The following is a 13,086-nucleotide window of genomic DNA, read 5'->3' as shown; positions in this document are numbered from 1 at the left end:
CAAATTTACTTGTATTTGTTTAGTGTTTCTAATACAATAAAGAGCTGGTTCTTTGAAAAGGTGAATAAAATTGACAAACTCCTGGATAGATTCACTAAGGAAAAAAAGAGAAAAGACTCATGAAAACAAAATAAAAAATGAAAGTGAAGTTACCACAGACATCACAGATGTATATACAAAAGATCATACTAGAATATAATGAGAAACTATATGCCACCAAATTCAATAACCTAGAAGAAATAGGTAAGGTCCTAGAAATATATAACCTTTCTAGACTGAAGAATTGGAAAATCTAAGTATACAAATAAAAAATGAGAAAGTTGAAACAGCCATCAGCACCTCACCCCCCAAAAAAGGTCCAGGCCCAGGCCCAGATGGCTTTACCTGTGAATTCTACCAAACATTCAAAGAAGATTTGAGACCTATCTTCAAACTCTTCTAAAATATTGAAGAAGAGGCAATACCTCCTAACACATTTTATGAGGCCAACATAACCCTTATATCAAAAACCTGGCAGGAATAGCACAAAAAAAGAAAACTACAGACCAGCATCTCTGATGAATACAGATGCAAAAATCCTAAGCAGAATACTAGCAAATGGAATACAACAGTACATCCCAAAAATAATACATCATCAGGCAAGAGAAAGAAAAGGCATCCAAACTGGGAAGGAAGAAAAAGTGTCACTTACATAGAAGACCCTAACGACTCCATTCATATAACTCTGTGTTGGTTTCAGGTGTGCAGCATAGTGGTTTTAAAACATCCTGTCTCACACTTCTGGAGACCAGGGTCTGAGGGCAAGGAGCTGGCAGGCTGTGCTTCTTCTACAGGTTCCTTCCTGTCTCCCAGCTTCCGGTGGTCGTGGCCGTCCTCTGTTGAGGTCCATTCCTTCCACGTCTGCCTCCATCTTCAGTGGCCTTCTTTCTCTTCACCGGCATGTTATTGCAGCCAGGGCCGACCCTGACAGTTTCGAAAAAGCTCCTCCTCGCAAGATCCTTAACTGGTTCAATTGTTTTGCCACACCAGTAACATCCACAGGTTGCAGAAATTTGATGGGATATCTCCGAGGGACTATTTTTCTTCCCACCACAGCAGCTATGAATATTCACACCAAGTTTCTGTGTAGGCATGTTTTCATTTCTCTTTGTAGATAACTGGGAGAGGAATTACTGGGTTGTGCTGCAAACTTATGTTTAACTTTTTAAGAAACTGCCAAACAGTTTCCTGAACATACATTTCTACCAGCAATGCATGAGGGTTTCAGTGTCTTCACATTCTTGCCAATTACCAGCCTTTAAAACTTATAGCCATTCTGGTGAAGCCCATGGTGGTTTTGATTTGCATTTCCCTGAAGACTGATGCTGTTGAGCATCGTTTGATGTGTTCATTAGCCATCATATATCATTCTTGGTCAGACGTCCCTTTAGAGCTTTACCATCTGAAAAATTGGGTTGTCGTTTTCTTTCTGAGTTATAAGAGTTAGTGGACTGTTTTCACAGTCTGGCCCAGTCATTGCCAGCCCTAAGGACTGTGGTGACTGAGGTCACCTTGATGAGGAGGTGCTGGGACAACCCAGTTCCCCGGGGTGCCTAGAACTGGGGCAAGCTGGCCACCCTCGCATTGCACCCTGTGTCAGTCTGTTATTGGAGGGTATATGGGACTCACAAGTAGTCCTTGGGCCACCAATCACTGTCATGGAAGCTGGGTGATGGATCTCCCCATGCCCTAGAGATCACAGCTCAGTGGTGTCATAGGCTGGCTGTGGTCTAATGAACAAGGGGACTGACCAGCGAAATGCCACAATGTATTCTCATTTTAGCCTGGTTTTTTCTTTCATAACTCTTATAATTTTAATTAAGTAGTTATTTCTGTAATAATATATGTAATCTCTTTGTTTCCCTAGAAGACTAAAAATCTCCATCCCAGGGACCATGTCTGTGTGTTCTGTCACCCAGCCCATGGTCTCTCACCCAATACATGGTACACACAAGGCACGCAACCAGTATTGGGTGGAGGGATCTCCATAAAACACAGTAATGGGGGTCCAGGAGGGTGTTCTCTGCTTCTCGGTGGGTGATTCATCTGAAACCATTAAGTAGAGGGTCGTTGTTGCTAAGTGGTTCACTGACCACAGAATGTGCTACTGTGACCTGCGTTTTAACAGCCACTGATGCCATTTCCCGTATTGTTTCTCATTCCAGCGATCTACAACTACAATGCCTCTCAAGAGGTGGAGCTGTCCCTGCAGATCGGAGACTCGGTTCACATCCTGGAGATGTATGAGGGTGAGTCTGGGTGGCCTCCTGCCAGGCAGGGCGAGAGGCAGGAACAGTGGAAGTTACTTATTAATAAGGCACTTAGAGCAAACTTCAACATGCTCCACTTCCTGGAGGGGTGAAAATCCAGGAAGTCCTCAGGTTATATGATTTCATACTGAGGGCGATTTCGAAACAGCCAGCTGAATACAGGAGTGCGAACACGCCCAGTTACCAGAATCCAAGTATGTGAATCCAAGTATGTGAATATGTTGGGCTCAACCACTGGTTGCAGAAGGACCTGACACAGTGCTGGCTTTGAAGAGACACGTGGGACCCTGGGCTGGTGGGGGCTCCCAGGAGGCACTGCTGATTAAATGGCTCTTTTTTTGTTGTTAAATCCTTACTGGAGGATAGTTTTTCCATTGATCTTAAAATCTTTTTTTAAAATATATTTTATTGATTTTTTTACAGAGAGGGATAGAGTTAGAAACATCTGTGAGAGAGCAACATCGATCAGCTGCCTCCTGCACACCTCCTACTGGGGATTTGCCCACAACCAAAGGTACATGCTTTTGACCGGAATCGAACCTGGGACCTTTCAGTCCGCAGGCCAATGCTCTATCCACTGAGCCAAACTGGTTAGGGCTCCATTGATTTTAGAGAGAGTGGAAGGGAGGGGAGAGGGGCAGAGAGGAGAGAGAGAGAGAGGGAGAGAGAAACATCAATGTGAGAGAGCCACATCAATTGGTTGCCTCCCACACGCACCCCAACTGGGATGGGAACCTGTAACCCAGGTACATGCCCTTGTTCGGAATCAAACCCACTAACCGCTGAGCCATGCCAAACCCAGGTACATGCCCTTGGTCGGAATCAAACCCACTGACCGCTGAGCCATGCCAGCCAGGGCTAAGTGCTCTTTCTACTCAGCACCAAATGTTGCCAGACTGGGGGAGAAATGAGGGAGACTTACTGGGGTTGCTGAGATTCTTGCAGAGAATTAGGTCAGGACTGCAGCTGGTCCAGAAAGCCCTCTACTATGTGTCCCGCAACTAGGTCGGGCTAGGGCGGTGGTTCCATTTAACCTGTTAGTGGGCGGCAGGACAGGACTTAGGACTTCTGGGTTGTCTAAAAAGCAGAGATCACATCTGCACCTCCCCACCCCAACTTCTAGCTCCAACTCAAGCTCTCATACCCAGCAGGGCTCCTGTATCCACACGTCTACCCCAACCCACAGGGCACAATGTACATGTATCCAGGCCACTGAAGTTGAGGATCTGAGCAGAGAACCACGTTTAGGACCCATTTATTCTCTGAAGATTGGGGCAGGAACGGGGTGGGAAACTAGATTTTGACACATAGGGTGAGCCTTGTTAGAGCAGGCACTCTGGATTTGCAGGGCCCGGCTCCCCATGTAAGTGCTTGTGATGGTCGAATGGCAGAAGTGCTCACCTAGAATCCAGGTGCAGCTTCTGAGGACGGGACAGAAAGATGCAGGGTGGGGATGAGATGGGAAGCAGGGTTTGGCCGTAAAAGCTGTCATCTGCCTGACTGCACAGAAGACTCTGCTGTGACTGCTGCCTCCCTTTAGATTTAGCAGAGGGCGGGGTTTTGCGTTGTCCTCTCCTTCACACAACCCCAGGTGCCCCGCAGCTCCCAGGGCAGGAGACGAAAGGAGGCTGCGTGGACTTTTCCCGCTCCATCCTCTTTTCCTGTCAACCTCACCATCTCAGGGCCAGCCAGGCATCCATTCCATGGCGTCTCTAAGTCACCAAGGCACTCAGCACAACCTGCTTACCTTCTTGGGACTTCTTTGCATAGTGAAACCACAGTCCTTCCAACCTTACTGGGTCACATAGCTCACTCTCAGGGGCCAGATGAAACCATTCTATCTGGTTTCTAGGAACACACATTTTTCCATTGTACAGGTAAAAGGCACATGTTTAGCTTCCGCAACTCTTCCCGTGGGCTTGAAAAGAATGTATCTTTTAAGATCACTGGGTGCAAAGTTCTATAGATGACAATTAGTTTCTGATTTCTTTGTCTTTTTTTTTTTCTTTTCAAATTTGCTATATGCTAACTTTTTTGTGTTGTTTCTGTTACTGGGAGAAATGTGTTAAATCCTCCACCATGATTGCAGTTTGTGTCAGTTTACAGTGCTGCCAGTCTTTTGCTTTATGTAGTTTCAGACTTGTTTTTAAGTGCCTACAATTTTAGCACTGCAACATGAAACAATCCCAACTCTTAATTTCTGTTTGTTAAACCTGTTTTTATTATCTTTGTCTGTAGTAATCTTTTTTCTTTAGTCTGTTTTGTCTGAAATTATAGCCAACTCATTGGCAGTCTCTAGATCTTGTCCTCCTGGCTCCACAAAGCTGTCCGAGATGCTGCTTGTGACGCAGGAACCTTTTCTTAATTCAGCAGATGCTCCATGGTAAACGCAGCCCCACACCCTGGCCTCATCTTTCTGAGTTGGTCTTTCCCAGATCTTGACCTGGTAACTGTTAGCTTTGCCGTGTTAGCTCTTTAGTGTGTGCGTGTGGTATAGTCTAGCTTTTCTAATTGTCCTGCCGAGTGTGGGAAGAAACATGGAGCGTTGACCTGAAATAAAGCAGATGATGTCTGTTAATACACTTTCAAAATTCTCTTTTCATTTTGATATGACCCCAACATATTTTCTGAAATAGCTAATGGGAGCACTTTGTCCTCATAAGATTCATATTCATGGTAATTTTAAGTGTACATATTATTTATACGTTACCAAGTAGCCTCCCAATTGACCGATGAACGCTGCTGAAGGTAGCAGTCTACGGACAAGCTAAGGTGGTCACTGAGCTTGGTTAACTTTCAGTATAAACACACACAGACACACACACATCGATTTCTCATCATTCCGGAGCTTGAGTTCCGAAGCCACAGTGCTCCTCGCACTTGCAGCTCACAGTGCAGCGTGCTTGCAGGAGGCGCTGGCCCGCTGAGAGGCAGTCATACTTTATCAGCGCGGCATCTGTAGTGTGATGATCCAGGTGCTGTCTGCTGGCAGCAGGAAACTGATTTTTCTTGTTAACTGTTGCCATAAAATACTGGGTGTGCCAGCCATAGGACTGGCGTTTCAAAAGAGGACATCAGCACCCGTTCTGTAAAAGTGGGCACGTGTCAAGGTGTGAATGGGCAGATTTAGAACATGAGCTTACTGAGTTCATTCATCACCCAATAGCTTGTCAGCTTTATAGACGTTATTATTTTGGATTAATTTTAAAAATAGTATTTATGTCATTGGATTAATAGTGCCCACCTTGCCAGATGCAGTGATAGGTTCTTACATCTGCTAAGTACTTTGAGTTCTTGGCTGGATTCTCAAATTCCTTTATTATTTCAGGCAGTTCAGGACTGAGTGAGGACAGGAGTGCTTTGCAAACATTAAACACGATGGAAATGCTGAGTAATAACTTGTTCTCTCCCTCCTCCCCCATCTCCTCTTCCCTTTTAAAAAAATAAACAAAATGGAAACGCCCACGGGGCTGCCAGATGGAATTTAAGGGTGGGTAGTGCTGGCACCAGCTAGAGGCCTTGGGGCTTGTGCTTTCAGCTTCCTGTCAGGTCTGCCTCCTGGGGCTCCCCCTCACCCCACGCTCTGAGATATTTGCATCCCAGACCCGTGTGTGCTATTTTGGTGTGGACATGAGTCCACCCTCTGGAACCCAGACATGAAACATTCTTTTCTGCCCACAACCCACAACAGAATACCACTTGGACTCTCCTGCTGCTGCTTCCTGCCTGTGGTTGGGTGGATAATTATGAAAGTGATTGGTCCTTGAAGTCAAGGCCTGCTTCCCCTTCCTCTGCAGGTCCCGGGCCAGCACGGTTCCTGGCACGCAGTAGGTGCTCAGCAAAAGTCTGCTGAATGAGCAAAAGTCAAATTGGGGCACAAGGCAAGCTAGTGTGGAGAGCAAAGGGGGCCGGGTCACGTCCACAGAATGTAACCCGGATGTTACAGGGCAGGACTGCTTTTCTCCTCCCAAGAGGGAAGTATAGGGGCTCCAGCATTCCCCTGTCCTCTGCAAACTGCAGAAGAATTTGGTTATTGCATGAGCTTTTGTCTTTTGAATTGAGAGGAATTTCAAACATACAGTTTACCAGTTTAAAGTAAATCATTTAATAGTTATTTAAAAAGTGCACCATTCACAGAGTTGGGTAACCATTATCACTCTCTACTCTCAGAACATTTTTATTACCCCAAAAAGAAGCCCTGTACCCCCCAGCTCCAGGCAGCCACCAACCTAATTTGTTTCCGTAGCGTTGCCTATTCTAGACATTGCATGTAAATGAAATCATATATAATAATTGGTCCCTTGTGACCGACTTCTACATAGCATAGTAGTTTTGAGCTCATCCATGCTGTAGCCTGTCAGTACTTTGTACCTTTTGTTGCTGATGAATATTCATTGTATGCATGTACCACATTGTTTATCCATTCATAGTTGAACACTCAGGTTGTTTCCACTTTTTAGCTATTATGAATAATGCTGCCACAGATGCTTGCAGACACATTTTTGTGTGAATCTGCATTTTCATTTCTCTTGGGTATGTGCTTAGGAGTGGAATTGCTGGGTCATATGGTAACCCTGTGTTTGACCTTTTGCAGAATGGCCAGAATGATTGTATTTTGGCTCCAAAACAGGAGACCACAGCCCAAATGAGAGAGCCATCATTCATCCCTTATCATTCGTTTCTCTCTGTGACTTTCCCCTGAACTTCATTTGTTACTAAAAACGAGGGAAGGGAGTAGATAGAATTGCCTGGGAAGCTGCATGCTGTTCACCTTTTATGGGCCCTGAAGGATTATTTGTCTCCAGAGACTTTTCCAGGGAACGAAAATCCACAAGGACTGAGGCAGGTGTCCTTGCCTCATCTGTGGCCCTGGCCTGCCTATAGTCCTTGCCCCGCTTTTGCTGCTTTAACCAGACACGGGATTTGGCAGCGAAGCAGTTTTTCTCCATCTTGCATGTTCTCTAAAAGCACGGCCCCCGGGAGAGCTCTGTGTGGTCATTTTCCCTCAACAGCACTCACTGAGCAAGTACTATGTGCCAGGTGCCTTTATTAAGCATAGGAGAAGTTCCAGGTCCTAAGGTCACCTGAGCGACAGAACGGCAAGGCCCCTGCTCTCACAGGGTTTTCATTCAAGGGATAGACAAGAACAAATGAACAAAGTGACCAAGCCCCAAAAATCCGTCCTGGCTGGTGTGCTCAGGGGTTAAAACATCAGCCTGCACCAAAGGGTGGTGGGTTCGACTCTCGGTCAAGGGTACGTACTTGGGTTGTGGGTTCACTCCCTGCCCCTGGTCAGGGTGCGTATGAGCAATAAAATATATTTTTTTTTAAAAAAAAGAAAGTGATTAAAGAAAAGTGCTTTGAAAAGCAGGATTTCAGCATCCCTGCTGTCCTGTGATTAACCAAAGTCTAGGTACCATGATTTTACGCCGAAGGTCTGTTGTTCCACCAGTGGAGACTGGGTTCCTGCATCTGACTCACATCCATTGGTTAATTCATTTTAGCTCTATAAGCCACTCAAGTTCGAGAGAGTGGCTGATGTTAACAGTGATCTCTGGGGTAAACACAACACAGTTGGCCCCATTGGAAATAACAAAGTGAGATAATGTCTCAAAGGCGTTCCAAGCTCTACAGAGACAGGCACAGCAAAACATTTTATATTATTTCAAAGGATAGCACAGATGGTGGGATTGGAACCAGAGGAAATGGGCAATCCTGAAAAGTTGAAAGAAATAAAAAGAAGCATTTGTGTACATATAGGAGGTCCCCAATCGACCAAAGTTATATCTTCTCTATGGAGTGAGGCCAGTTTTAAAATGCACTTGGATCAAGAAATTCACCCCCTTACAATCTGCAAAGGAATAAAAATGGATTATGGCTTGAGCTGGACATGACTCTGGTCTTTTTGTCATTAATCCTCATCCCAGAATATTTTTCCATTGATTTTTAGAGAATGTGGAAGGGAAGGGGAGAGGCAAAGATGTGAGAGAGACACATTGATTGGTTGTCTCACGCTTTGACTAGGGCCAGGGATCCAGCCTGCAACTGAGGTATGTGCCCTTGACTGGACTCAAATCCAGGACCTTCAGTCTGAGGGCCAACACTCTATCCACTGAGCCCAACAGGCGAGGGCTTACCTCTCATTTTATAAAACATGCTTTCTTTAGTAAGTATAGAGGACAGTATTATGACAGCTAGGTAAAGCTATACCAAATTTTGGCTCCATGGCTGACAAAACTTTATAACAGAGGCATAAAATAAGAAGAGAGTGCATTTAAAGATTTTCTTCAAGCAGTGCCTTAATAAGTATCTTTTGGAGATGTAATAGGACTCTGCATGGGGCCATGTACAAAACAGAAACAAACTCATAGATACAGAGATACAGTACAGTCTCATCCAATTCTTGGAGAATGTCTGATTTGAGAAGATGGATTGTCACATCCTACCATATCCTGTGTAATAATTAGTCAACCCGGTAGCTCTAATTGTTCCTCTTTTCTATCCAGTTCCTTCTCTGTTTGGTCAGCAAGGCCCATTGGTCATAGGTGAGTGAGAGACAAAGAAAGTCTAAATTGATTTTTAAAAATCAGTTCTTAGCATGTGCAAAAGTGTGTGTTATAGCTGAAATAAGGCATTCAAAGTGTCACTTTCATTTACCATTGTTACACCACTAGTCAAGATAATTGGAAGTTGATTGTAATTCAGAATCTAGTCTCCCCATGCTCTAGTCATAAAAACAACCACCTTTCACAAATATAAATGGCGCTGAGCCCAACAGCTTGGCTTTTATGGCAGGGACTGCGTGCAAACATTTTGGCACCAGCCTAGAGAGCAGATTAGGCCAGGTGGCATTTTGTTGAGTCTGCCGGTCACTTCCCACATCTGTTTGACCTTCACCTTAAGTACCGCTTGTCAGTGACTACTGCTGGGGACATATGTCCCTGAGATGTGTTTTTTCAAAAGTTGTGTGTGGCAGTAGGAGTGTTTTCACAAGAAAAGTTAATTAAAAAGTAGAGTCTGGGGAAAGTGTCATCTCAGATTTAATTTTATCAAAAAGAAAATGCCTTCTATCTTTTTCTTTCGAGATGTATTTGCACGTGCTTCTAAAATTCCATCTTCAAAGTTTATGTTACTCACCTGTAGGCATGTATGGGATCTTCTCGGATAGGGCCGGGATCCCTTTGTGAGTGGTACTGTCATTCAGTGACTGTCATGAACCGCTACTTGGACTGGGCCCCTTTGGGCTCAGCCCAAAAGCAGAGATGCACTTGCGAAGTTCTGGAGGAATGTTCTCCTGAGCTTATGGTGTCGCATAAGCTTAGATCCCTTATGGGCTCCAAAGGATCTAAGTGGAATCAGGGGTTTGGAGGGAGCAAAGTGATGGGCAGGCTCCTTCCATCCCGTGAACATCCATGCCCACTTATAGCTGTGCTCACCCCAGATGCTGGGCCATTCACATAATTTGGTGTGTAACTTCTACCAAAAATGTCTTCAGTATCGTATCCCCATTATGAAACATAGCATGTCAAATCATTGCGGGTTTGTGTGCGACTCAGTTAAGGATTAATGTAAGAAGAAAGTCCTAGAGGCAAGTTCAAAATTGACTGAGGGCAAATCTGAATAAAATACTTCTCTTGCTTATACCTGGAGAGAGTAGGCTAAAGGTATGCCTGGGCTTTGCTCATAGTGATAAAAGTCACTTATGATCTGTAAAAGCCTATAAGGATGCTTATGCATCATAAATATTAATTATGCCAGAGTGCCTCCATTTTATTCAACCCACGGAAGCAAATCATTCAACAGAAAGTGTTATAGGAGCAGAAAACGCTGCCAGAAAAAATGCGTGTGCTGCACCTGGGTCTCGGGCATACAGAGACCTGAGTCTTTCTCCTGCCTCACCTCCACGTGTATCTTGGGCTGCACGGAGGGATGGACAGGGCCAGGGAGGAAAGGTCCTTGTTAAGAAGGATTATTTATTAGTCTAACCCTTATTTTCTGCACACTGTCCCCAGTGTTTGTTATTGGAACAAGAATATTAAATGTGTGAGCATTTAACTTTGACAGTAGGAATGTAAGATTTCAAACAACTGTACCTGTCAATTTAATCCTTCTTCTAAATGGCAGGAACAATTAACACTAAATTCACCGGTGCAGGCGTAAGACTGATACTGTATTGGAACTGAATGGGAAAGGGTGGGGGGGATTTTATTTTTTAATTAGTCTTCCTGTCAGATTCACTGCCCACTGAATATTAAGTCAGGCCTTAGAATATCCTATTTTGGGAACGTTTGAGGTCTCTTTTCTGTCTCCTCTCGGGCCCTGGGTTACTCAGGACCATGTTTCTCAATTTTTCCAGCCACTGTCACATGGTTTTTTGGTCACCCAAGTTCATTCTTCTACTTTTTTGGTTCTCTTTTCCATAGTCATCTTCTCTGCCGTTTTCTTGGGTCATGGGACTTATTCTGCTGGAAAATAAATGTATGTCTTATCAGGTGCTTGGACTTTGGACTGAGGCTCGCTCCCAGCATGGTACGCAACTGCTTTTGTAGCTTCAGCTTTGGTCATCTGCAATTTAAGAATAATTTAGACAGGGTCTGCTGCTTCTTCCAGGGGCAGACATCCTCAGAAAACAAAAGAAAGAGAACTCCGAATAGTCTCCTGCTGTCGTCAGCCTAGGAGCACGGGGACGGCCCTGGAGGAGGATAGTCCCTGACTATCCTTGGACACTTCATTTCCAAGTCTGCCTGGCCTTTTCCACTCCCGTACACGCTGGCATTGAGCTCAGAGCTTTCATACACTCGGGCTCCGCTCTTACAACCCCGGGAGAGCAGAGTTCCTGATGCTGGTTTAAAGCTGTGAAAATCACGCTAAGAAACTTGAAGATGTCCACGTGGCTAGTGAGTGTAGAGCCGGGATTCCCACCAGGGTCCCGGGAATCCAAGTGTAGAGCATACTTTCACGTGGCAAGGCCTTTGAGGAAATGACACTTCTGTTTGCACACAGCATACGGTTTTCCAAAGGGGTGCACTTCTTTTGCTTTCTAAACAGCTGCCAGATGAGTTTCCCACCACCCTACATGTGTTTCTGTGGGGGCGAGCTCTTCCTGAACTTAAGCCCTCCAACCCCCACCCAGCTCTTCCACACAAGCTGGTAGCCCTGGCCAGTTGGCTCTTTGCTGCCCTCCACTGGGCATACTTGAGCTCACTTCACCCCCAGATGCCTCACCGGCCCTCCACACACACCTGCCTCCCCTGCCTGTTTTCAACAGCTGACTTTGCCCAAGCAGGTAGGCATGTCTGATCTAGGGGGCGTAGCCAAATCATTCCCTGCACCCAGGGATATTGGTCCCTCCCCCAGCCCACCCACTCCGGGTAAGAACACTGAGGCAGTGGACTTCTGGTACCAGTAGGTTGCCCAAGCCCCTTCGGTCTGGCAGGAGGTCAGGGAGGACACAATAAACAGAGAGGTCTCTGGTGGGGTCTTTGACTCCCCCAACCCTCTTCCCACCGGTGTGTGTGGAGCGAATGTCCAGTTCGTGTCCCCGATCGTGCCTGCCTACCTGTGTTGGGAAAGAGGGCACTCGAGTTGAACCCAGTGATCTTTGGCTCTGACACTCGGAAGGTTCATATTCACCTTCTTGCTTCTCCTCTTTTGCCACCAGGACTCTCATTGCTGTCGCCACTCCTGGGCTCCACCTCTGCTTCTGCCACTGTTGGTCTTGTCAGGTCCCTGACAGCGTCTCTCCACCCCTGAGTGTCTCAGTCCTCAAAGGGGGATCCAGTGGTTCATGTTTAGAGCCCTAAGGTATAGCTCCACTCTTTCATTTTGAGGATGCGTTCCATTGAGGAACTTGAAGCAAGTTTCTGAGTGACCAGGACAGAAGGGTCCTTGGGGACAATGTTGAGTGTTGCATTGGGGTACATCCCTCACCTCACTTGCCCTCTTAGCTAAGATGCACTATTCCCAGAGCCTCGGTACACGTTGAGTTATTTTCCTTACGGGGCCTCCATTCTCCCTTCAGACATTAAGGCAGCCTTTTCCTCTCCTCTAATCTCAGGGCCCTCGGGAGCGTAGGTACGTTTATGAAAAGAGAAGCCTGCGCTGAAATTCCAGAAATCCGGGTAAGCTGGACGTGCCAGCTGGTGTCTCCCCACTCCACCCGTGTCTCTCTGTTCCACTAGCAATTAGATTACAAGTTCTTCCAGGTCAGGGCGTGGGGTTTATTATACCCTCAAACACCACAGTTCCTTATGAAAGTGGCTTCCTTCGATCTATGGTGCTTGACTCATTGATTCATCACTCACCGACCTGCACCCCGTTCCCACCCGTCCTGTAAGTTGGTGCTGATGACAACGAAGCCCATAGAAGGGTGAGCAGCAGCAGGTTCATTGCTAGGGCTGATAACACCACATGCTGCACTTTTTCATTTCAGCTTTCTGGACCTCATTGGGTAAGTTAGCCAAAGGGAGACGGAAGAGGGAAATTAGAGCCAGAAGCAAGGACTGATTTTTTTTTTTTAGACAGGGCTACTTTGCTTTAAAAGGTTTTTTAAAAGCCAAATGCAGAAAATATAAAGGGAATTGGCTGTTCATTGCTAGGGCTGATAACACCACATGCTGCACTTTTTCATTTCAGCTTTCTGGACCTCATTGGGTAAGTTAGCCAAAGGGATGCGGAAGAGGGAAATTAGAGCCAGAAGCAAAGACTGATTTTTTTTTTAGACAGGGCTACTTTGTTTTAAAAGGTTTTTTTAAAGCCGAATGCAGAAAATATAAAG

At 45.6% G+C, this 13,086-nt stretch overlaps 1 protein-coding gene across 1 annotated transcript in view; it reads left to right on the top strand.

Annotated features, from left to right (window-relative positions):
- Nucleotides 1-2,137: 2,137 nt before the first annotated feature.
- Nucleotides 2,138-13,086, top strand: part of DOCK5 (dedicator of cytokinesis 5) — a 148,050-nt gene continuing 137,101 nt past the window's right edge. Inside the window, exon 1 of the mRNA XM_015565723.1 lies at nt 2,138-2,288. Within this exon, the coding sequence (XP_015421209.1) occupies nt 2,174-2,288 (115 nt within the window). The 5' untranslated portion in view covers nt 2,138-2,173. The remainder of the gene's footprint in view (nt 2,289-13,086) is intronic.

Source organism: Myotis davidii, unplaced genomic scaffold (assembly GCF_000327345.1).
Source record: "Myotis davidii unplaced genomic scaffold, ASM32734v1 scaffold502, whole genome shotgun sequence".
NCBI lineage: Eukaryota > Metazoa > Chordata > Mammalia > Chiroptera > Vespertilionidae > Myotis > Myotis davidii.
Note: the sequence above shows the minus strand (reverse complement) of the source record. Positions and strands in the feature narration are given on the sequence as shown.